Source organism: Mastomys coucha, unplaced genomic scaffold (assembly GCF_008632895.1).
Source record: "Mastomys coucha isolate ucsf_1 unplaced genomic scaffold, UCSF_Mcou_1 pScaffold18, whole genome shotgun sequence".
NCBI classification, from domain to species: domain Eukaryota; kingdom Metazoa; phylum Chordata; class Mammalia; order Rodentia; family Muridae; genus Mastomys; species Mastomys coucha.
Window position 1 is genome coordinate 66,630,299 of NW_022196900.1, and position 24,704 is coordinate 66,655,002.

General features: G+C 46.1%; 1 protein-coding gene across 6 annotated transcripts in view; it reads left to right on the plus strand.

Annotated features, from left to right (window-relative positions):
• The first annotated feature begins 378 nt into the window (after positions 1-378).
• Positions 379-24,704, plus strand: part of Yipf1 (Yip1 domain family member 1) — a 46,026-nt gene continuing 21,700 nt past the window's right edge. The window contains exons 1-6 of one of the 6 annotated variants that reach the window (XM_031378084.1): positions 379-568; positions 913-1,055; positions 7,442-7,521; positions 11,865-12,028; positions 22,085-22,165; positions 22,407-22,494. In XM_031378084.1, coding sequence (XP_031233944.1) covers positions 7,491-7,521; positions 11,865-12,028; positions 22,085-22,165; positions 22,407-22,494 — 364 coding nt within the window. In that variant the 5' untranslated portion in view covers positions 379-568; positions 913-1,055; positions 7,442-7,490. Of the gene's footprint in view, positions 569-594; positions 1,056-4,714; positions 5,737-5,923; positions 6,021-7,441; positions 7,522-11,864; positions 12,029-22,084; positions 22,166-22,406; positions 22,495-24,704 lie in introns of those variants that run through there. The other 5 variants (XM_031378081.1, XM_031378080.1, XM_031378082.1 and 2 more) reach the window with 5 other exon arrangements.

The window sequence follows — 24,704 nt, forward strand, 5'->3', positions numbered from 1 at the left end:
AGAGCACAGCAGGGCTTCCCACAAGAAAGCTCTCCCCGAGTGACTCAGTCCTTAGATGCCCTTGCCAGAATGTAGTAGCATAAGCTGCCTGCTTATCCTTATTGCTAGGTGTGCAAGTCCCAGGAGATGTCCCGGGAACTCCCTTTTGTCTCTGTTCTGTGTAGCTTAGGCTGCCTTTCAACTCACAGCAATCCTCCTGCCTCAGCTTCCTGAATATTGGGATTACAGATGTGGGCCACCATACCTTCTCCCAACTTTTAAAAGCATTCATGGCTGATTGATTATCCTTACCACACAGCCTTCTTGTAGTGCACTGGAGCACTGGAGGGAGGAACCAAAAATGTCAAGAGATAGTTACAGCCTCCAATCTAATGGAAATAGTTAGGGAGTAAAATTGGTCCCTTTCTCCCCTGACCTCTTCCTAGGAACCAGGATTTCCTGCAGAGAGGAACTTCAACCTGGGGAAGGACATAAATTCCATGCATAGGCTGAAAATGATAAAAAGCACTACCCTGTGGCTTACAGAGCCGTGAACACTACATATTTACAACAAAGCCCATTGTAATCGGTAAGCCCTTGGTTTGATGTGCGTGTCATGATGGAGGACAGGGTTGTCATCACATTGACTCTTCAAATGTGCCTTAGCTGTGCCTTCAACAAGTCATCACACAATTCTGCAAGGCTGGCTCTTTCTGTGACTGACTTCCGAGTAGACCCAAGGTCAGATGTCTCTGTCATTAGTTCTTTCCTACTATCTTGGTCCCTTCGTCTGAAATAATGATGAAAAAAAATTACTACTTGTCAGGCTTTGAATCTGAAGTCCCCCAGAGGCATTATGGGTTAAAGTTTAAGATTGCTAGTTCATGGGGCTTTATGGACAGGACTCGATCATGACTCTGGTTTTATCAACAGATCCATCCGAGGATGGATCATAATCCAATGGCATTATTGGGAGATAGGAGAGACTTCGGAGGAAGCGGATCACTGGGGGCACACCTCTCAAGAGCATCTTGCTTCTTCCTGTCTGTCCCTGTCTACTTCCTGAGTGCTACGAGGTGAGCAGCTGCCTGCTCCTGCCACTGTGATATTTCACGTTGTTTTAGACTCAAAGGAACCGATCCAGTTAACCTTAGTCTGAAATAAGGTTTTGTTGGTTGTTTTGGTTTGGTTTGGTTTCTTGGTTTTTTCGAGACAGAGTTTCTCTGTGTAGCCCTGGGTGTCCTGGAACTCACTCTGTAGACCAGGCTGGCCTCACGAACTCAGAAATCCACCTGCCTCTGCCTCCCAAGTGCTGGGATTAAAGGCGTGCTCCACCACTGCCCGGCTTGAACTGTTGTTTTAAAAACAAAAATCCCAGCTGTTAAATTTTACCAATGGGGGTTGGTGAGATGGCTCAGCCGGTAAGAGCACTGACTGCTCTTCCAAAGTTCGGATCCCAGCAACCATCTGTGATCTGACACCCTTTTCTGGTGCATCTGAAGACAGCTACAGTGTTCTTATTTATAATAATAAATAAATCTTTGGGCCAGAGTGAGCAGGGTTGACTGGAACAAGCAGAGATCGTAAAAGTCAATTCCCAACAACCAGATGGAGGCTCACAACTATCTGTACAGCTACAGTGTGTACTCATATGCATAGAATAAATAAATCTTTAAAAAAAAAAAATTTTTTTTTTTTTTGCCAGGCAGTGGTGGCGCACACCTTTAATCCCAGCACTTGGGAGGCAGAGGCAGGTGGATTTCTGAGTTCGAGGCCAGCCTGGTCTACAGAGTGAGTTCCAGGACAGCCAAGGCTACACAGAGAAACCCTGTCTCAAAAAAAAAAAAAAAAAAAAAAATTTACCAATGAAGATTCAGGAGCCAGATGTTGGGGTGAGAAAGCACCCAGCTGACTTTCCTACTTCACTGACATCCTAGAAGGAAAAAGCCCCTTCTCCACGATGTCTTAAATACCCTTCAGCTCAGAGACTCTCCTTTTTCTTTCCTGCATTTTCCTGTGTTCACTCCATGTCAACTTGTTGCTTGGCCTGCCTCTTGTCCTATGGTTGACTTTATTTAATCCTGTTTACAGAAAGCTCTTGGGTTAAAGGTATGTGCTAGGGCTGAGCCACACCACATCAAGAGAAGGGTTTTACAGTTCACAATCTTGGAGTTCACAATGTGGTCAAATATCCTATAACACTGAACCCTTGGAACCATGAGCTTACACAAACCTTGCCCCTTTTAAATTGTTTTTCTTGGGTATTCGTTGCTACAAAAGGTTATAGCAACTGTAAGCAAGGGGAGATTTTTCTCTCGGGCAACAGAAAAAAAAATGCTTCTGTCTTTGTGGGAGTGGGGGAGTCAGTTGTGTATGGCTTTTCTACCTAAATGCTACATCCAGTTCTCAGGTTTCCACTTCTCCTATGTGATTCTCAGGCTTCTACTTCCCCTGACTGTGCTGAACTCTGATGGAGGAAGCTGAGAGATTCTTTGACACTTGGCTCTCTTACCAATAAACTGATTTTCAGGCAGCTTTCCCTTGAAAAAAACCTAGAACAGGTCTCCTTCAAAGCTTCTGCAGAGGCTCTGCGGTGTCCACGATGTACCTTAAGATGACAGCTGGCTGCTCTGACCCTTTCCTGGGGGCTTCCAATGAAGTTAAGAAAAGGTAGCCTACAGGCTAAGCATGGTATCAGACACTTTAATCCCAGCACTTTGTGGGGAAGATGCAGGGGTATCTTTATGAATGCAAGGTCAGGGTGGTCTACAGAGCAAGATCCTGTCTCAAGCAGCAAGAGCCACAAAGCTGGTCTGTTTCTTAGTCATCGTCAGCAGAGATCTCTTACTCTTCCAGAGCCTCAGCAACTTATCTTCGATGTGCATCTCTTCCCAGTCAGCCATAGTTAAGAATCTTGATGCTGCCAGCCTGCATCCACCTTGTCCCACATACCTGATCACTAGCCATGGGGCTATTGCTGCTTTCTGACTTGTGGGTGCGCTGGCTCCAAATACCTGTACTGGGGCTGAGGGATGGCTTGGTGGGTCATAGCACTTGCTCTGCAAGCATGGTGACCTGAGTTCAAAACTCCAGTATATATATATATATATACACATATATATACATATATACATATATATACATATATACGTATATATGTGTATATATATATATATATATATATATATATATATATATATATGGGTATGGTTATGTGTGCCTGTAACCCCAGCATTGGGGGTAGGGTGGAGTTAAGCTGCCCAGGAGCTTTCTAGCCGGTGTAGCCAAAATAATGAGTTTCTAGTTCAGTGAGAAACCAGTTCTTAAAAGAATAAGGTGGGAAATGATAGACGATGTCAGATGTCCAATTCTGTCCCAGTGCCAGCTGTGGGATATTGACTTTCCAATTATTCAAGGTAGAGTCACCATAGACCCCTCAGGACAAGCCAAGCCATTGTCATTGCTCATGGTTACCGGCCAGAGACAGATGATAAGACCTTCCGCTGAAGCTACCACACATAGGGTCATAGGACATGGAGAAATCAAGCGAGTACTGACCTCAGAGTTTCTTCCCTACTGACTAGTGTTCGTAGGACCTGTGCTGGTTGGTATTTTTGTCAACTTGGCACAAGCTAGAGTCACCTGGTGGGAGAGAACCCTAAGTGAGCATTTGCCCCATCAGGTTGCCCACAGGCGAGTTGGTAGGGCATTTTCTTGATTGATGATTGATGTGGTTGGGCCTAGCCCACTATGGTTGTGCCACCCCGGGTAGGTGGTACTGGGTGGTATGAGAAGGTTAAGCTGAGGAAACCATGTGAGCAAGCCAGTAAGCAGCATCCCTCCATAGTTCTGCCCTGACTTCCCTCAGTAATGGACTATGACTGGGGCATGCAAGCCAGGTCAACCCTTTCCCTTCCAAGTTGCTTTGGTCATGGTATTTATCACAGAAATAGAAAACAAACTGGAACAGAGTCAGAAGGTGCTATACGAGTGGCTAGTAGAGAAAAGTTTGACCTAGCTGTGAACGCTTGTACCCACACGCATTTACCAGCCCCCAATACACACTCGACTGCGCCTATGCTTGGTGCCCACACGCCTTAGTGTGTGCTCTCATGTGGGTAATGTGAGTCCAAGGACTAGATGAGGAGGGGGTAGTGTAAGTCAGGGAAGAGAGGCCAGCCACCTCAGGTATGCATCACCAGGGGATTTGGCCGCTCAGAACTTCCGTCTGATGCTGCAGAGAGCATCTGTAGGTATCTGTGTGAGGGGAGATGCATGGGTTCACCAACTGTTGACTCCATTGGTCAGGGATTTGCCCACGAGGCATTAACTACCCTCTCCTCTGCACAGCTGGGGGTGCACCAGCCTGGGTCCTAGGTGGTTTAAGTAAAGTCCCATGACCTGTGGATGAATTCACAAGCTGATGCTCATTCCAGATATTCACCAAAAGTGCTCGGCGAACACTCTAAGCCCAGTTTATCCTTTACACAAGGGTGGGCCCTTCAGGTCGGCAGCATTGTTCTGAGAGTCGGAGGTCCTACATAGACAAAGTCCCTTCATGTGAGTTAAATGACTGACATGTGTGATTATACCTGACTGCTTGACAGTTTGAAAAATATTAGCTGGCTGGAGAGATGGCTCAGCAGTTAAGAACACTGACTACTCTTCCAGAGGTTCAGAGTTCAATTTCCAGCAACCACATGGTGGCTCACAACCATCTGTAATGGGATCTGATGCCCTTGTCTGGTATGTCTGAAGACAGCAACAGTGTACTCACATACGTAAAATAAATAAATAAATTTTTAAAATAAGAAAAGAAAAACATTATCAATCATGATTAGTATTCAGAGTATGTTAGAAGTCAAATGGGAGGTACCCTGTGGGTGAGGCTAAAGACTCTGGTCTCCTTGTATGAGCTGTGAATCAAGTGTCTGTTGTTTACCCTGCTTCCAGACACCAAGCACTGTCTATGGACTCTTTCAGTCCCCGGTAGAATACTGTGAACAGTGATTGTGTGCTACTGCTTGGCTGGTACTGGCCACCCAGAGACTAGAATTATTCCAGGTCAAAGTGTCCACAGGCTGGCAAAGATGAGCAAGCAGAATTCAGGTAAGCATTGCCAAAGCAGGGGGGAGACCAGGGGATTAATAGAGCAACAGGAGTCCCAGAGAAAAAGATGGAGGAGGCAGTTTCCCAAGCCTGGAGAGGCTTTAACCAGGCCCAGGCAGGAAGCAGGCCACAAGGTGGAATGTTGCTGAGTCCTGCTGTGTTCGAGGTGACTGTCAGACACCTAGGTGGTACAGCTGAGGGGCAGCCCTCTGTGAACAGTGAGTGATAGAAGGACTCCTTTTATTCACAAGCCATCTGCTATGGAGCCTTCCTCTCTGCCTAAGTTTTCATGGCCAGAGAAACCAGGACTTGGTGACCTATTTTCTTTTTCTCAATTATTTTTCACTTTTCTATTTGTATAAGAAAAACGTATAAAAATGAGTAAACTTCGCCTGTCTCTTTAAGTCCACGGAGAGGGGCGGGACGCGGCTCTGAGTTCTTCAGCCCCGGAGTCTTCGGTGTCTTAGGAGTCATCGCTGGGTAATCGCGTTTGCTTTAAGAGATGGGGCGGTGCTCTGCCCGGAGGAGGCGGAGAAATCCAACGCCCTCCCCCGGATCTCCGGCTTCCGGGACCGGGCTGACCAGCTACCGGGGCTGAGCATCCCAGACCCCAACCTTCCCTGGACAGCTGGACCCTCTCCCTGCGAGGTGAGGGCGTCAGGGCTTCTGGGCCAATTGGGGAATCTCCTACCCTCCCGGGCCTCTGCTGCTCAAGCACTCCCCCCACTAAACCCTGTCTGTGCTTCCCCGGGTCCCTGACTGCATGGTTGCTAACAGTCAAGCGCTACTAATTGCTTGGTTCTTCGCTAAGCGCCTTACACGTACTACCTTATAGAATGGTCTAGACACCGTCATGAACCCATTTTACAGATGAGGAAGCCTCGAGGAGCGCACACACAGGAGAGAAGCCACGAATCGGGACTCAAACCCAGGTCTGTCTGACCCCAGGGTCTGGGACCTTAAACTGCCTGCACTGGAGTGTATTCCCTATTAACTCTCCCAAATCCTAGGCTCCCCTTCCATTTTCTTCCATCTCCAGGTTGCACAGGTTGCCCCTAAACACTCACGCGGCGACGAGTGTCCCCCTGCAGCCAGTCTCTTTTTGTTGACACGGGCCCTCTTCTAACTCATGGTCTGGAGCTCACCAGGTAGCCTAGGAGAACCTTAAACTTCCTCAGGCTCCTGCTTCCATCTCCTAGGTGCTGGGATTGCAGGCATGCACCAGATTTTGCAGGTCCTGAGTATTGAACCCAGGACTTTGTGCATGCTAGGCAAGCATTCAAATGAGCTACCGCAGCCGCTTTCTGTTCCTTTATAGGCTGTTCAGTGTTGCTCTGGATGGTTCTTCCCTGCATTGGGTGGATTCTGCTCACAGATGTCCTGATCACAGGCTGGGCTGGACACCCACTAGAAGCACTCACAGAGTCTTGAGTGCTTCTAGACTTTCCTGTGTTTTTAGTTCTCACCTGCCACGCCACATACTCTATTCCCAGGCTCAGTTGCTTTATTCTCTGGCTCACTCCTCTTCGTTAACTCAGAGAGACTGCTTAGCTCTACACACGCTCTCTTCCTGAGCTATATAAAGTCACACGTTGCATGACCTGTGATAGTTATATACACTATCAATCCCCACTGAAAGAGTAGGCAAGTATTTGTGCAGGGGAGATGGCTCACAGGTAAAGGCACGTGTCCCCAAGCATGGTCAGAGTTCCATTCTGGGTCCCTCATGGTGGAAGGAAAGAACTGACACCCATAGCCACAGAAGATAAAGAAATGTAATGATCGTTTTTTAATTTCTTTCTTTCTTTTTTTTTGTTTTTTTTTTTTTTGTTTTTTTCGAGACATGGTTTCTCTGTGTAGCCCTGGCTGTCCTGGAACTCACTCTGTGGACCAGGCTGGCCTCGAACTCAGAAGTCCTCCTGCCTCTGCCTCCCAAGTGCTGGGATTAAAGGCGTGCGCCACCACCGCCCGACTCGTTTTTTAATTTCTGAGACAAGGTCTTACTATGCAGAGCAGGCTACCCTTAAACTCAGAGATCTACCTGCCTCTGCTTCCACAGTGTTGGGGTTAAAGGTGTGTGCTACCACCACAGCTGGCTCTTTTTTCTTTGTTTGTTTGTTTTGTTTTGTTTTTACGAGACAGGGTTTCTCTCTGCAGCCCTGGCTGTCCTGGAACTCTGTAGACCAGGCTGGGCTTGAACTCAGCAATCCGCCTGCCTCTGCCTCCCAAGCGCTGGGATTAAAGGCGTGGGCCACCACTGCCTGGCCACAGCTGGCTCTTAAAAATTCTTGTACTGTGAATTCTTTTTGCAGGTTGTTCCATTTCCCTAAGCTTCCTTATTTCTCTGTTTTAGAGCCCTGAGAATCTTCTTCCTCACCGTTGGGAGAAGAGCCTCTGGCTGAATGGCAGCCGTGGATGACTTGCGGTTTGAAGGTATGGCACGGCCGGCGCGTCCCCACCTTTATCTTGTAATTGCAGCTTCCTTTACCACAGCTACAGATTTTATTACTGCCACAGACCTTAAAGGATTTTATTTCCAACATCTTGGTAAGAGGCTGTTGGCTGGGCACACCCAGGCTTTTCTAGTTTGCTTATCTTTCTCACAAAACTCTTCCAGTGGGCAGCAGGCATGGTAAACTAGGCATCAGCAGTCGCCTCGTGTTTTCTAAGTACTGGCTGTGCAGATACCATTGTAAATCCATTACATGAAATCCTTCTCAGGTGGGGCTTTATAAAGTAATCATTCTGCGTAAGAAAACAGAAGCACAGAAGAAACAAAAAATCAAGCTATCTGCCTAAGAGTCACACAGTTAATGAATCAGTCAGCTAGGACTGGAACCCGGGCAGTGTGACATCACAGACTCTCCACCGTCTGAGGGAGATTTGATGTTAAAATAGAAATAACTTCTTGTGCGAATACTGTCACAGCACAGTTCTCCGTCTTGTTTCAGACCACCCATGGAGCACTTGCACTGGGGAAGCTTTCCAAGTGCAGATTCTCAGTACCCATCCCCATCAGGTGGCTCCCAGCTGCCTGTAAATCCAGTTCAGGGGATCTGTTGCCCCTTCTGGTCTCCAAGGGCACTACACACAGGCAGCCATATAGTCCCCACCCCCACACATACACACAAATAATAATAAACTAAGCACCTGCCTGTTCCTCACCTCCTCTCACTGTCTCATAAGATACAAGGTCGTCTTCACCACTGTCACCTAAATTAAAACCCCGCCTTCCGCTGGCACTTGCTTCCCATCTCACTGGGAGTGAAAGCCTGGATAACCAGGGCCCACTGCCTCTGCTCTCATTTCCTGTCCTTTCGTAGCTCATGGCCTTTCCCACTCTTGCCTGCCTCACAGGGCTTGTGACTCACAGAGACCCAGCTTAGGGCTTTTGCCCTGTTTTCCAATTCCAAGTTGTCTTTCTTCAGATCTTTCTTCAGAGGAAGAGCCCTTTCTTGACTGTGCTATCTAAAAGCACAGTGCAAGGAGCTGCAAGAATTGTGGGCTGTATGTGCCAAGACGGTTGGGTGGCGGCAGGAAGATGGTTTACATTTTTCTTCTCTCCAGATCATAGCAGAGGTCGTCGGCGACTTGAGAGGAGGCAGGTAATGATGAACATGGGGCTGTAAAATGGTGTTAAGGACTTTGGCTTCAGAGAAGAGCACATGGTCCCTGGGGTGGCCTGGAAGGCTGTCCTGAGGAAGATGGTAGATGAGAACGTGGAGTTCAGGTGCCCTCTGGAAGAAATCACTGGGCTAGGAAAAGGTGGATGTAAGAGACAGCTTCAGATAGGCCAGGACGCAGAGGCAGAGAACGTTACTGTCAGAAGAGATACACTCCTAATGGTGCTATCCATGTCTGCCAGCGTGCACACACTTCCTGCTCTGCCCCTGGGTCCTTCTCAGCCCTTTGTGTAGCACCTATGGCCATTTTTCTCAGAAGTAGTTCCTGACCCTAGCAATGCAGCACCTCCCTGACCTCATGCTGGCACAGTGATTCTCTGTTCCTCCTCCTCCTCTTCCTGGTACGCCTTTTCCCTAGCAAAGTGGTGCTTTTTGAAATACGTATGACTTAAGTGTGTCTTCTTTCATGTGGTTCCCTTTGACAGCATTGTGACCATCTTTTAAATGTCAGTGCCCTGTCTACCAATCATCTCCCAAGGTCTCTGTGGGGAAGGTATTGTCTGCCTTGTTTAGGTGAAGAATCAGATTCAAAGACATGGAATAATTTCCCTGGCTGTCCTGGAACTCACTCTGTAGATCAGGCTGGCCTCGAACTCAGTCCCAGGCTGGGACTAAAGGCGTGTGCCACTACCAAGCTATTTTTGGCTTTTTAAGACAGGGTTTCTCCATGTAGCCCTAGCTGTCCTGGAACTCGCTCTGTAGTTGAGTCTGGCCTTGAACTCAGAGATCCACACCTATCTCTGCCTCTCAAGTGCTAGGATTAAAGGTGTGGGCCACCAGGCCTGGCATATGATTGGAGTCTTAACTGAAACGGAAGGTGATCTCATGCTGTTAAACTCCAAAGATTGGCCACAAGGCTCTCGTAGTTGTTACACAGCAGCCTGTTTCTTCAACCTTGTTGCTTTGATTTTCTGCATAAAGTATTCCTGGACCTGTGGGGCACTAAAGAGAGAGCTGAGCTAAGCCCCACCCCACTGCTGGAACCCGTGAGTTACAGTGTGTGTTATAGCCATGGCTTCTGGTGCTTTCTCAGGTCTTCAGAGGTTCAGAGGTAAGCTAGGTGTGGCACTGCCTACCTGTAACCTCGGCACTGGAGGAGCAGAGGCGTGAGGATCTCAGGTTCAAGACCAGCCTGGGCTAAGTAGTGAGATTCCGTCTCAATGGAAAATGAAGAAGAAAATGTTCAGTGTTGCCCTGAGTTTTCTTTAACACAGCCAATCAAAGCGTTGGGATGCTCAGAGACAGTCTCCATCCCTGCTGGTGGAAGTTAATGAGGAAAGTTCTTCTGGATGCTATTTAACAGTATAGCCCAGGAGCCTTAAAACTCTGTCCTAGGGCTGGGGAGATGACTCAGTGGATAAAGCACTTGCCATGCTAATTCGAGAGCTACATAAAGGATGTGGGGATGGGATGCAGGCTGCCTGTAATCCCAGGACTAGAGAGACAGAGAGAATTCCCAGCCAGCTGGACTAGCCCGATTGACAAACTCTGGGTTTATAGTAAGAGTGTCTGCCTCAGAGAGTGATGGAGGAAGATGCCTGATGTCAGTCCCAGCCTTCCTCCATAGATATGCAAGCATACATGTGCAGATGATTACACACCATACACATATACATGCACAGGCACACAAACACACACACACACACACACACACACACACACACACACACACACACACGGAGACACATACATGAGTATGCACACACACACACATAGAAACACACACATGAGCATGCACACACAAGTACACATATACACACACGCACACATACACACGTGCACACATACATACACACATACACACACATAGAGACACACATGAGCATGTACACACACACGTACACATATACACATGCATGCACACATGGAGACACACACATGAGCATGCACACACATGTACACATACACACATGCACACATACACACGTGCACACATACATACACACATATACACACATACACAGAGACACATGAGCATGTACACACACGTACACATATACATATGCACACATACACATATGGAGACACACACATGAGCATGCACACACATGTACACACACACGTACACATACACACATGCACACATACACATTTATTATATGTAAGTTCACTGTAGCTGTCTTCAGACACCCCAGAAGAGGGCAATAGATCTCATTACGGATGGTTGTGAGCCACCATGTGGTTGTTGGGATTTGAACTCAGGACCTTTGGAAGAGCAGTCAGTGCTCTTAACGGCTGAGCCATCTCTCCAGCCCCAATTAGTGGCTGTCTTAAGACTGGAGCCCTCATACTCTTTTATTTTTCTTCCTTTTATTCTCTCTCTCTCTGCTTGTTTGTTTATCTATTTTTCAGGTTAGCATGGAAAATAACTGGTTCACCATGGCATCTTCATATGTATATGTCATAGCATGTTCTTCCCCATAGTCCCTCCACGAAAAGCTTTGTGTACGCTGTCATCTCTGTGTACTTCAAAAACGATTACAGTACAAAAGTCATTGTTTCTATACAGTCACCAGTAGACAAAGCAGGTTCTAGAATTGTTTGTTAGATGTGAGCACACCCAGGAGCAGGACCTGGTACCCTCTCAGCGGAGGGAAGTGTTTGTTTTATGAGGAAGTGATCATCACTGGCACGAACCTCACTGTGCAAAGAAAGGAAGCTCCTAGCACTTGCCTTCCTGTGGTGGAGCTGAGTGATTCTTATTCTGTTATTTCCACTTTGCTCTTTGGTCCTCGTGTGGTGTCCATGGTGATGAGGACTCACCTGAATCAGGGATGTTCAGATAGATCAGGTATCCTACTAAAGACTATTTACATAATCCTCCTGGCTCCCCTCCTCGATGTACAACCCTCCCGCTTCAGCCTCCCTGGTGTGGAGATTGTTTCCAAAGCCTCGTGCTGCTTGTTGTTGTTGATAAGGTTCATGGCAGAGCCGAGGTAATAAGCAGCGTGGGGACTGGGAGCCAGGTCCTTAAGCATGCTGGGCTTGTGCTCTAGCACCGAGCTACATCTCTAGCACCAGAGCTTATGGCGAGAAGCATCCAGCTACTGGTGTGGGAGGGTTGGCAAGCCTTTGTGTTTCGCTTCATTCCAGAATTTGGTGATGGAGCCACACTGTTAGCAGCAAACCCAGATGCTACCACGATAAACATCGAGGACCCCAGTGTATCTTTCAGCCACCAACCCAGACCCCCCGGGAGCTTGGGGAGAGAAGAGGACGAGGAGCTGCTGGGGAACAATGACTCTGATGAGACCGAGGTTTGGACTAGGCCTCCAGTTTCTGTCCCTTTGACTTTTCTCAGCGCTTAGAGTCCACACACTTACTCATTTGGTACATGTCTGGTGCAGTGCCAGGCAGTGGTGACACCAAGACACAGGACCCATGACGTCACTTTGGGTGGTGTTTGGGAAGCAGAGGGGAGGTTAGGGAAGAGTTCCTCCAGGCAGTGACGCCTGGCTGAGTTTGCTGCAAGGGGGAAAGATGGCCTGGGGAGATCAGCAAGGGTGATGGAGGCAAGGGGAAGGACCTTGGTAAAGCCACAGAGGCGTGAAAGAGCTTGGTGCAGACAGGAACAGCCACATCTCCTTTTGTACTGCAGCGAAGGGTAAGTGAAGCAGGTAAGACTACGGACAGGCGGGGACCTAGTGAATTCAGTTAGTTCTTGTGCATTCTGAAAAGCATCAGGGGCCGGTGAAAGGTTTAAGCCATGTATCTAGATAAGCTTAAACATTGTTTAGATTGGGTGGCCTTAAGTATAAGTTGGAGGAAGACAGAGTAGAGGCCAGAAGGCCAGACAGCGCCAAGCAAAACGGTCTTGACTAGAAGCAATGGGAGCGGACTCAGTAGGACTTGGGAAGTGGTGTAGGTGAAGGAGAAAGCAGGAGCTCCACAGGGAGACACAGAGGCCTCTGTCTGATGGGGTGGTGTCTAAATCAAGTGGGTCTTTGTGACCCTGAGCACTCGGTTGGGGTGTGTGGGGAGTAGTATTTCTTCAGTATTCCATGCGTTGAATTATATCCACAGCCCACGAGAGGAGCACTCACTCAGTGTGCAGTGCTGGCTTCACTGTGCAACCTCTGGGGCACCATCACTAGCTGTGTGCGTCCTTTGTCACCAGGATAGGAATCAGATACTGATTCATCCTGCAGTGAAGGGAAAGTGAGTCTCTTACAGAAAAGACATCCAGAAGCCTGCAGAACACTGGGGTTAGAGAAGTGAGCAGCAGGCTGCCCTCCAAGGAGAGTGGCCAGGAGCACCGGGGCTACATCTCATCCACAGGGGATGGATTTGAATGTATGTGTTCTCCAGGAAAGGACAGGAACTCATGGTTCAACACCTGCTTGGACGTACAGTACAGCTCCGCTGCCAAGGCTCTTTTTTTTTTTTTTAATATTTAGTTTATGTATACAACTATACTATACCTGTCTTCAGACATACAAGACGAGGGCATCCGATCCCATTTCAGATGGTTGTGAGCCACCATGTGGTTGCTGGAATTTGAACTCAGGACCTCTGGAAGAGCAGTCAGTGCTCTTAACTGCTGAGTCAACTCTCCAGCCCCGACAAGGCTCTTAAGATGCTTTACCATAGTCATGTAACAAAGCTCTCAGAGGCCTGCATGGTTGCATACACCTGACATCAAGGCATTCCCGAGGACAAGATAGGGTGATTGAGAGTTCAAGGCCAGCCTGGACCACATAGTGAGACTCTATCTCAAACAAATAGGAACACAACTAACAAAGGCTAAGGGCAGAACTGTCCTTGGTCAGAATGAGTGTCACGTGAGTAGTGACTGACTAGTCTTAACCAGTTTGCCCATAGCTTCCTAGTCCTATTTTCATTTTCTTGCTTGTAGGCTACTTGCAGTTCCCTGTCTCACCTCTCCTCTTAGTTTCCATCTGTTCTTAAAAGGTTTCTGAGGCTTCTCTGCTTGCTGCCATGATGATAATGGACTGAACCTCAGAACCAATAAGCCAGCCCCAATTAAATGTTCTCCTTTATAAGGGTTGACTTGGTCATGGTGTCTCTTTACAGCATTGGAGATCCTAGCTAAGACACCTAGGCTCACAACTGAAAATATAACAACCAAGTCGGCTGGAGAAGATGGCTTAGTGGTTAAGAGCACTTGCTGTGCAAGAGGACTAGAGTTTTGTTGACGTATCAGGGGACCCAGAACTACCTTTAATTTCAGCTGAGAGATCCAACATCTTCTGGTCTCTGTGGGTACCTGCATGCATGTGCAGGCACGTACAGATACATACACATAAGTAAAAATGAAATTTTAAAAATCTAAAAAGTAAAAAAAAAAAAAAAAAAAAAAAAAAAAAAAAAAAAAAAAAAAAAAAAAAAAAAAAAAAAAAAAGAACCAGATAATTTAGTCCCAGGGCAGAGCACAGAAAAGAATTCAGCTGGACAGAAAGCCAAATGAAGATTTTTATGCTTCTGTCCAACCTGTGACCACTGACCATCAAATAGTGAGGCATAAGTCAACCCTTATAAAGGAGAACATTTAATTGGGGCTGGCTTACTGGTTCTGAGGTTCAGTCCATTATCATCATGGCAGAAGGCATGGTGGTAGCAGGCAGACATGGTGCTGGAGGAGCTGAGGGTTCTACATCTTGTTCCATCTTGTTCTATTATGGGACCAGACCCTAAAGTTTGGACCCTACTCTATAGACTTAAAGACCTTTGTAATTCTTGGCTCCAGATAGTTAAAATCACACTGGCAATTTGCTAAGAAGAGCTGGTAGTCAAACTCTGGAAGAGCCGGTAGAACTGGGAATCTTAGTGTTGCATGGCTGTGGACTAAAGTCACAGAACGGTGACAAGGGCCTGCTGGAATCAGTCAGCTTTTCTCACTGACCACTGGAACCACTGGTGTCCTTTTCGAGCAGATCCTCTAATAAACAGCTGACATCACTCTGAGCCCATTTTGTCTCATTTCATTTTAATTTACTCTTTTGAGACAGGGTCTATAGAGATAGCCCTGGTTGGTTTGGAACTCTCTTTGTAGACCAGGCTGGCCTGCAACTTGGAGATCTGTCTGCCTCTGCCTCCTTAGTCCCGGGCATGGGCTCGCATGAGTGAGAACAAAACAGGAGGGGCTGGTGAGATGGCTCAGTGGGTAAGAGCACTGACTGCTCTTCTGAAGGTCCTGAGTTCAAATCCCAGCAACCACATGGTAGCTCACAACCACCCATAATGAGATCTGACGCCCTCTTCTGGTGCGTCTGAAGTTCTACAGTGTACTTATTTATAAAAAAGATTAAAGAAAACAAAAAAAAGAACAAAACAGGAACAACACCCATTGCAAGTTAAATGGGAGACCTAAACAGGAAAAAAAATGTACCTTTCAGGTTAAGGGTTCTGTCTGCAGTTAAGACGGTTAAGAATAACTGCCTGTTGTCCTGTGTTAAGTCCTTGCAAGTTAAGGTTTCCCTTTGAAATTAAGAATAAGTTCTTGTTTCTTAGATCTAGTGTAAACTGCTTCCAACCCATTTCCATGATGCATAGCGCTACCCTTGTTCCTTTCTTTACATTGCATCTCTCTATCAATGGACAACAGCCAATACTCTGGCCCGTCTGAACAAACACCTTATCATCTCTCCTATAAAAGGGACTTCAAGGGGCCAGCAGGGGCTGCTCTGTCAAGTGCGACTTAGGGTAAGACAGCTGGCTGGCCAGTCTTGGGTGCACCCCAAATACAGCTTGATTTAATTGGACAGCCATGGATTGTGACCATGTGTTTAACACATGGTTGAAATCAGTCTCTATTAGATTTTTTTTTCCTTATTGATTTAAAATGTTGCTAAGTTTTACATCCTTTGACTGTGCCTTCCTGTGTCTCAGCTTGTGAAGGTGGCCTACGATGTCCTTTTCCTCTCTAGTGTTAAGGTTGGTTGAGACCCCTTAGCGGTTGTGGGAAGTTCTTTTAATCTTTGTCTTTTGCTGTTCTGCTAGGACATATTCAGAGTCTCATGACCACATGGCTTTCCTTGGAAACATGGGGGCATTCCCTTTCCAGTGACTCTCATTGTAGAATGCATCCTGGTTAGAGGCCAGCCTCAAATAGCTACAACCTCCCTGACCAGAGGCCTGGTGATCTGCTGGGGCTGCTCCTTTTGTAGGGGTCCCCTCATCTTCTGGATGTTGACTGACTGTAGAGGCCAAGCACGGAATATTGGCTTTTCCGAGCAGTCCTCTGTCTTTCCTGGCAGTGCTTACAAGCTTTGTGTGTTGAGTACGTGGGTCACTTCCTCCACGTAAGAGGAGGAAGGGGTGTAGTGGGTTTTCATTTTAATTTTTGTGATTTTTATGGATCTGGGGGAAACCTTGAGATATAAAGAGAAGCCAGATAACTTCTCCATTTAAGACTGTAAAATCTATGGCACAAAATTATAACCTTTTGGATAGAATTTGGTTTGGCTTGGTTTCGCTTGGCTTGGTTTGGTTTGGTTTGGTTTGGTTTTTGAGACAGACCTTGCTTTGTGGGCCTGATTAGTCTGGAATTCACTGTGCAGACCAAGCTGGCTTTGAATTTGCTGCGATCTTCCTGAGTGATCTTTACCCAGCTGCGTACGTCTTTACCCAGCTGGACAGAATTTTAACTGGGCTTAATTTTGTTCACTTTGTGGCCATCATAACACAGAACAAGGTAAGAAGTGGAGCCTTAGTCTAGCCAAGATGGGTCTCTGAGAGGAATGTTATTAAAGTGTTCACATGTCATCATTTAATTAATTAAACTCCTATTATTATTATTATATTATTATTATTATTATTATTGTGTGTGTATGTGTGTGTGTGTGTGTGAGAGAAAGAGAGAGAGAGAAAGAAAGAGAGAGAGAGAGAGAGAGAGAGAGAGAGAGAAAGAGAGAAAGAGAGGAGAGAGATTGGGAGAGTTTGAGACAGGGTTTTTCTGTGTAGCCCAGGATGTTCTGGAACTTGCTCTGTAGACCAATCTGGCCTCAAATTCAAATCTAGCTGCTGCTGCCTCCTGAGAGCTGGGATTAAGGCCCTCATCATTTTAAAAAAATAAATTTTTTAAAAATGGACTATCAGTATGGCTCCACAAGCCAGGTAACCTGAGTATAACCCTCGAATCCATGTAGAGCTAGAAGGAAAGGAGAAAAGCAACTCCACAAAGCTGTCCTCTGACCTCCAGACACAGCCGTGCACAAAATAAATGCATAAATATAAACAGCTTTTGTTTTAAGACGGTGTCACCTGTCACTCAGATGGACTTTGAACTCACTGTGTAGTGGGGCTGTCTTCAAACTTCTGATCCTCCTGACTCTTCCGTCTGTGTTTTAGAATTGCAGGAGTGTGTCACCATGCCTGGCCCTATAATTCATTAAGAGCTTACTTTTATTAAATTATGAAATATTAATGACATAAATAAATTGCATAGCTAGGCATGGTGGGACTTATTGTCACCCCAGCACTTCCAGCACTAGAAGGTATAGGCAAGAGAATCTAAAGTTCAAGGCCAGCCTGGGCTACATACCAAGACCCTGTCTCAAAAAAAGTAAAACAAACAAAAAATAAAAATAAAAAAATGAAACCAAAAGCAAAGAGAATGCCTGCTACCCTTTGCTCCTGTTTACAGACGCGCTTCCAGGTGACTAATGTCCAAGCGACATTATCAGATGCCACTTCCTTCCTGGAGTGTCAAGTGCTGGGCAGGACTAATTATCTTCACTCGTGGATGATAGTTATTATGCAATTAAGAGGACACAGACAGGAGCCTGAGCCAGCACCTCTAATAGTTGCGGCTTGGAGGACACCTGCTTGGTAGCATGCAACCCTGAGCTCTGCATTTTAGAAGCTTTGCACACTGGGGAACATAAGTATATTAAATAACAAAGAAGGCAAAGTTAGTTGGAGTCTAGGCTTTCACCTCCTAGGCGCTGGGATTACAGGTGTGTGGCACCAAGCCTGGCTTGCATTTATTTTTAATTTTTTTTTTTTTTGGTTTTTCGAGACAGGGTTTCTCTCTGTAGCCCCAGCTGTCCTGGTACTCACTCTGTAGACCAGGCTGGCCTCAAACTCGGAAATCCGCCTGCCTCTGCCTCCCAAGTGCTGGGATTAAAGGCGTGTGCCACTCCCGCCTGGCTATTTTTAATTTTTTGTGTTTTGTTTTTGAGGCTCACCTCAAACTCACAGCGATCCTTGTGACACCTCCACCTCATGAGTACTGGAATTATAGGCATGAGCTATATAAGTAAGACCTGGCTTCATTTTTTTACATTTGAAGTAAAATTTAGACTCTTTGTCTAGACAGGGTGTTAGGTCCATATGTATTAACTGCATCACCCCCACCCCCACCACAGAAAAATCAAAGCATAGTTTTAGACAGTTCTGGAAGCATCAACAGTGACCACAGGTGCTAGAAAGATGGCTCAGTGGTTAAGAGCACTGGCTGCTCTTCCAGAGGTCCTGAGTTCAATTCCCAGTACCTACGTGGTGGCTCACAAACATATATAATGGGATCTGGTGTCCTCTTCTGACATGCAGATTTACATGCAGACAGAGCACTGGTATATAAATGAATTAATTAAAAAAACAATGACCGCCAGGCGGTGGTGGCGCATGTCTTTAATCCTAGCACTTGGGAGGCAGAGGCAGGCGGATTTCTGAGTTCGAGGCCAGCTTAGTCTACAGAGTGAGTTCCAGGATAGCCAAGGCTACACAGAGAAACCCTGTCTCCAAAAACAAAACTAACCAACCAAACAAACAAACAAAAAAAAAACCTCAATGACCACAGACTGATGTCTGCCAGATGCCCAAAGATATACAATAGTGAAACACTTACTTTATTAAAGCAGTAAATGCAAGTCAGACTTTTTAAGTAGAACTTTACTAGCCTTTGTCTTAAGCTCTGTGTGTGTGTGTGTGTGTGTGTGTGTGTGTGTGTGTGTGTACGCTCGTGTGTGCTCTCCAGACAGAGTTTCTCTGTGTAGCCATGTCTGTTGTCCTGGAATTCACTATGTAGCTCAGGCTGGCTTTGAACTCAGGAATCTGCCTGCCTCTCTCTGCCTCTCTCTCCTGAGCACTGGGATCAAAGGCATGTGCCACCACTATCTGGTGAGATATTCTTTTTTTTTTTTTTTTAAGATTTATTTACTTATTATATATAAGTACACTGTAGCTGTCTTCGGCCACTCCAGAAGAGGGAGTCAGATCTCATTATGGGTGGTTGTGAGCCACTATGTGGTTGCTGGGATTTGAACTCAGGACTTTCAGAATAGCAGTCAGTACTCTTAACCGCTGAGCCATCTCTCTAGCCTTTCATGATGGTTTCTTTCCTCCTGCTGTCAGAGGAGAAATGGAGGCACACTGGGCACTAGGGTTGGCACTCAGGGGCTCTGGAGCAGATGGGCTTGGAATAGAAACAAACAAGTTGGAGCATCAAGATCCAGAGCGGATTTGGATGGCAGGGCTGATGAAGATTATCCTGTCTGACATTTGTCTGATTACTTTCTGTCTGAATGCACTGAATACAGATGCAAAGGTGCGTTGGCTGTGCTGTACGTCAGAGGCCTGGATTTAATGTGACTTGTAGAAGCAAGAATACCTGTAGATTACTTTGTGTATTTTAAACCTACATGCCTTGATTTTTGCATATGTGCTCATATATAGCCAGACTTTAGCATTACCTTATTTGTGTTTGGATGTGCATGTGACATGGTGCATTTGGAGGTCAGCAGACAACCTGTGGGAGTCAGTTCTCTTCAACCACATGGGTCCCTGGGATCAAACGCAGGTCATCAGGCTCTGTGGTAAGCATCATTGTCAGCTACACTCTTGCTGGCCCTACAGTGCTTATTTTAAAGGCTTCAGGAAAAATAGTTAAATAAATATTGACTGTGCTAAGACTAAATTCCCCAGTAATTGGGAGTGCCCCCCTCCAAAATCAGAAAAACATAAACAATTGTTTCTTAAAGCACAGAATCGTCCTGTAGCCAATTTTGAGTAACTGTTACAAGAGTAGAGCAGTAGTTTAAGAAAATCTATTCCTTTAAAAAAAAAATGTATCTTATTTGTTGGGAAATAGTTTCAACAACCTTTAATTTTTTAAAATTACTTTTAGGTATATGGGTGGATTTTTCTTTCTTTCTTTCTTTCTTTCTTTCTTTCTTTCTTTTTTTTTTCTTTTTGGCATGTTATGTACCTGGTGTCAGAGTAGGGTGCCAGATTTCTTGGAACTGGAGTTATGAACCACTATGTGGGTGCTGGGAATCGAACCCAGGTCTCTGCAAGAGGATCCAGTACTTGTACCTGTTGAGTCATCTCTTCAGTCCTCAATAACCTTCTAATTAGAGTCAATTTTTTAAAAGATATATTTATTTATTTTATGTATGTGAGTACACTATAGCTGTCTTCAAACACACCAGAAGAGGGCATCAGATCCCATTACAGGTGGTTGTGAGCCATCATGTGGTTGCTGGGATATGAATTCAGGGATATGAATTCAGGACCTCTGGAAGAACAGTCAGTGCTCTTAACCACTGAGCCATCTCTCCAGCCCCTAGAGTCAACTTGATCCCAAGCATAAACCAGTTTTTATACAGCTGCCCATAAGATCACTGTGACATACTGTCTTAGTCTTTACTCTTCATTTCTTTTTGGGGATAATCCTTTACTTTAGGGTACATTCTAACTTTATCTTTTCTTACCCCAAATATTCTCTTTCCTACTAACTAAGGTGAGATGAGTTTATTATTTGTGCTGTTTAATTTTTGTATATGTGTGTGTTTTGTGTCTGTGGAGGACATTGGGTCCCCTGGGGCTGGAGTAACAGGCTGGTGTGAATTACTTGACAGGGTGCTGTCAAGTATAAAGTGCTCTTAACTCCTGAGCCACCTCTTGGGCCCCATTTTATTTGCTTGTTTCTTTGTTTATTGGAGACAGGGTTTCACTAGCCCAGGCTGACCTCACATTTTTTACCTGTAACCAGTGATGACCTTGAACCTCTGATCTTCCCGCCTTCATCTGGGACTAGAGTGCTGGGATTACACAATGAGATTACAGACATATACGTCTGAATATATACTTTAAAAGGTATGAAACCAGATAGATAAAATTACACAGTGAGTACCAGGTCAGCCAGGGCTACACAGAGAAACCCTGTCTCCAAAAACCAAAACCAAAACCAAAACAAAAAAACTTTTCCATTTTACGGAGATGGCCAGTTGTTAAAGTGCTTGCCAGGAAGCCGGGCAGTGGTGGTACATGCCTTTAATTCCAGCACTTGGGAGGCAGAGGCAGGTGGATTTCTGTGATTTCTATGTTCGAGACCAGCCTGGGATAGAAACCCTGTCTCGAAAAACCAAAAATAAATAAATAAACAAACAAACAAACAAATAAATAAATAAGTAAGTAAGTAAGTAAAAGTGCCTGGCAGGCAATCCTGAGGGAGGACCCCCTTAGATCCCCAGCACCCCAGCACCACATAAACAGCTGCATGTGGTAGTGCACCCCGAGGATGTGGAGAGGGGAGCACCGGGGCTTGCTGGCCAGCCTGTCTAGCTAGTCCACCAGCTCCAGCTTCATTGAGAGACCTTGTCTCCAAAAATATGGTAGAAGGGGCTATCACAGCAATAGAAGCCTAGGTAAGACATGTGGGTTCTTTGAGATGTGTCATGGCCTCAGATACTCAAAGGAACAGGCAATTTTGTAGGGCTGATGGTATGGAAATGCCAGTATAATGTAGGAAAGGACAATAACAGTCACCTTAGCTGACCATTTTGGTCCCAGCCGGTGACAAGTGGTCTTGTGTCTTGGCCGTTTGAGCAGACATGTGACAGCCTGCTGTAATCCTGTTCCGTTTGACTTGGTTGTAGGGAGTAACAGTTCCCTGTTCTGTTCAGCCTAATGCTTGCTTCCTTCACTCCCTGGGGGAGAACTCGTTTTCAGTTCTTCTCAGCCTGAGGGCTGGCAATACTAACTCTCCCCGCTCCTTACTCATGCTCATTTCTCGGTCAGGCTGGGAGTGGGCTGGGATGATTGCCCTTAGTCACCGAGGAGTAGCATTTTTGCATTTTGGTGTCTCAAGAAGTTGGGAAGTCAGGGGACTGGAGAGATGGCTCAGTGGTTAAGAGCACTGGCTTGTTCTTCCAGAGGTCTTGAGTTCAGTTCCTAGCACCCACATGGAAGCTCACAGCCACGTATAATAATAGTCCCATGAGATCTGAAGTCCTCTTCTGGTATGCAGACATACATGCAGACAAAGTACCCATGTGTGTAAACAAATAAATAATTAAAAAGAAGAAATTGGGAAGTCTGGAGCTCATCGTGTTTTCACTTCCCCTCAGTTGCTTGCCGGTCAGAAGAAAAGCTCTCCCTTCTGGACGTTCGAATACTATCAGACCTTCTTTGATGTGGACACTTACCAGGTCTGTGAACCAGCTTCAACCCTGATTTTCCACAGTGGGGACTTGTTTCTGCCAGGATGCAGCAGCCATCATGTTAGAGCACCGGTACTAGAAGTGGTCTTCCTCAAGCACATAGGCTTGCTGCATGTCAAACACCGCTATAAAAGCTCACATAGCCCACCTTAAGTTTTGAGGTAGTTGGACAGATTAAACCCTAAGGAAAATGAACCTCGAGTAGAATTCCTGCTGTGTTTCCTTGCAGGTCTTTGACAGAATAAAAGGGTCTTTGCTGCCGGTTCCTGGAAAGAACTTTGTGAGGCTGTACGTCCGCAGCAATCCAGATCTCTACGGTATGTGCCGTGCGGGTTAAGTTCAGTAGATAATTACACTGCTAGTGGAGTGTACAACACTTTAACTTGACTCCCTGAGACTTAGGAACAATCTTTGCTAAGAATTTAGAAGGCAATGCAGTTCCTTGTCGCATCGGTGCTGCGGCTGTTCTTCCTGCAGCTGCAGTTGTTATTATCCTTTAAAGGGCTTCAGGTGGTGAATATTGATTTTCCTCCCTGGAGGATTTGGTGGTATAAGGTCAGTGTGGAGAAGGTGGGGGGTTTTTGGTTTTGTTTTTGGCTGTTTGACTATACTCCGTAGGTCTGAGCATTTGAATACTTGGTCTCCGGTCTGTGGCGATGTTTGGGTAGGATCAGGAGGAGTGGCCTTGCTGGAGGAAGTATGTCCATGGGAGCAGGTCTTAAGGTTTCAAAAGCAACATGCCATTCCCAGTTCGTTCTTTCTGCTCAGTGCTTGTGCTTCTGGATGCGAGCTATCAGCTGTCCCTGCTGCCATGCCTGCCTGATGCCACACTTCACCATATGGTGATAGTGATGGACCATAAGCTCCGACGAACTGTCTACAAGGTGCTTTGGTCATGGTGCTTTTATCACAGTAATAGAAAAGTAACTAACCCAGTTCTCTTCTGTGTTCTCACTGATATCATTGAATTCCTTCTCAGCTGTCAGGGTGTGTGTGGGGTACTGGCTCTCTTAGGATTGGCTAAGGAATAATGTGTGTAGCCCTGACCCCCTTGCTGTCTGAGGAAAACACAGAAGCCCACCCAGAGCTCCTGAGGGAAGGGTTGTACACAATGGCCTTTATATGTAAGGGGCGATGAGGCAAGAAGGCCGCGCTGCTCCGTCCATGCTCTCCCTATGCTGGGCTGCCCATTCTGAGGGTAACTCCTCTCCTCCAGTTAATCTTTTCTGGAAATGTCCTCACAGTCACCCAGAGGTGGGGTTTTAGATGAGTCTAAGTCAAATTAGCAATCAAGGCCAGGCTGGCAAGATGGCTCATGGGCCAGCACTTGCTGAGGGAGCCTGACAACCTCTTGATATTAAGAGCTCAGTGGTGGAAGGAGAGAGACAACCCATAGAAGTTGTCCTTTGATCCCAACACATGTGTGTTCTTGTGTGGGGCACTCTGGGCATGCATGACCTTAGGAGTCTCTCTTGGTTGCTCTTCACTTTACTCTTTGAGGCAAACAGGATCTCTGCATCTCTAAGAGTGAGAGCTGTGAGCATCCACATGGCTGGATCTCAGAACAATGATAAATGAAGAAGCATGTGTTCATTAAAAGCCTGCTAGTAGGAGAGAAGGCATGTAGTAAAAACCTCAGAAGACAGTGTGTAGAGCTAGGATGGGTTTCTTGCTTCTGTCTGAGGGGGGAATGAGTGCATTTGAATTCATCTAGCAGATTGGTAAGCAGATATCAATGGCATTTTAGGCTGGACGTGTCTGAGTTTTTAGCTTAGGGCCTGGGATAGCCAAAGAATGGCAGGCAAGGAAGGCTTCCAAGAGCACAGGGGACTCCTTGCCCACAGGATCTGCATCTGCAATTCAACCAACCAAAGCTCAAAAGTTAAGTTTGGAGAAGTGCACGTCTGTGCTGAGCACACACTGACTCTGTCTAAGGGGCACAGTTTGATAACCTTACATAGTGCTGGCATTGTATGAGGTAGATATTACAGGGATGTGAAGATGACAGAAGCCTGTGGCAGGCTGTGTGGAGATGATATGCCAATAATGTATCAGTTAATACAAAAACACTTGAGCATCCAGGAGCCAATCCCCCACTTATACAGATGGGCAGCTGCATACTTGCCTCCCACACCAGTGGCTGCAAGATAAGTTCCTCTGTCTAACAGGACATCTCAGGCCCTCCACTGTCTGGCCCTCTATCCATCTCTAAACTCTGGCTGCTCCCTTTACCTTAAACTGTCTTTATTTATTTATTTATTTATTTTTATTTTTATGTGCATTGATGTTTGCTTGCATGTATGTCTGGGAGAGGGTTGTCAGAAGCCCTGGAACTGGAGTTGCAGACAGGTGTGAGTTGCTGGGTGGGTGCTGGGAATTGAACCACAGTCCTCAGGAAGAGCAGCCCGTGCTCTTAACTACTTACTGAGCCACCTCTTCAGCCCTAGCAAACTTTTTGGTAGTGGAGTTTTGTAGGTTTTGCTTTGCTTTTTGTGTCTCTCATGGTATATGGTATTATAATAATAAT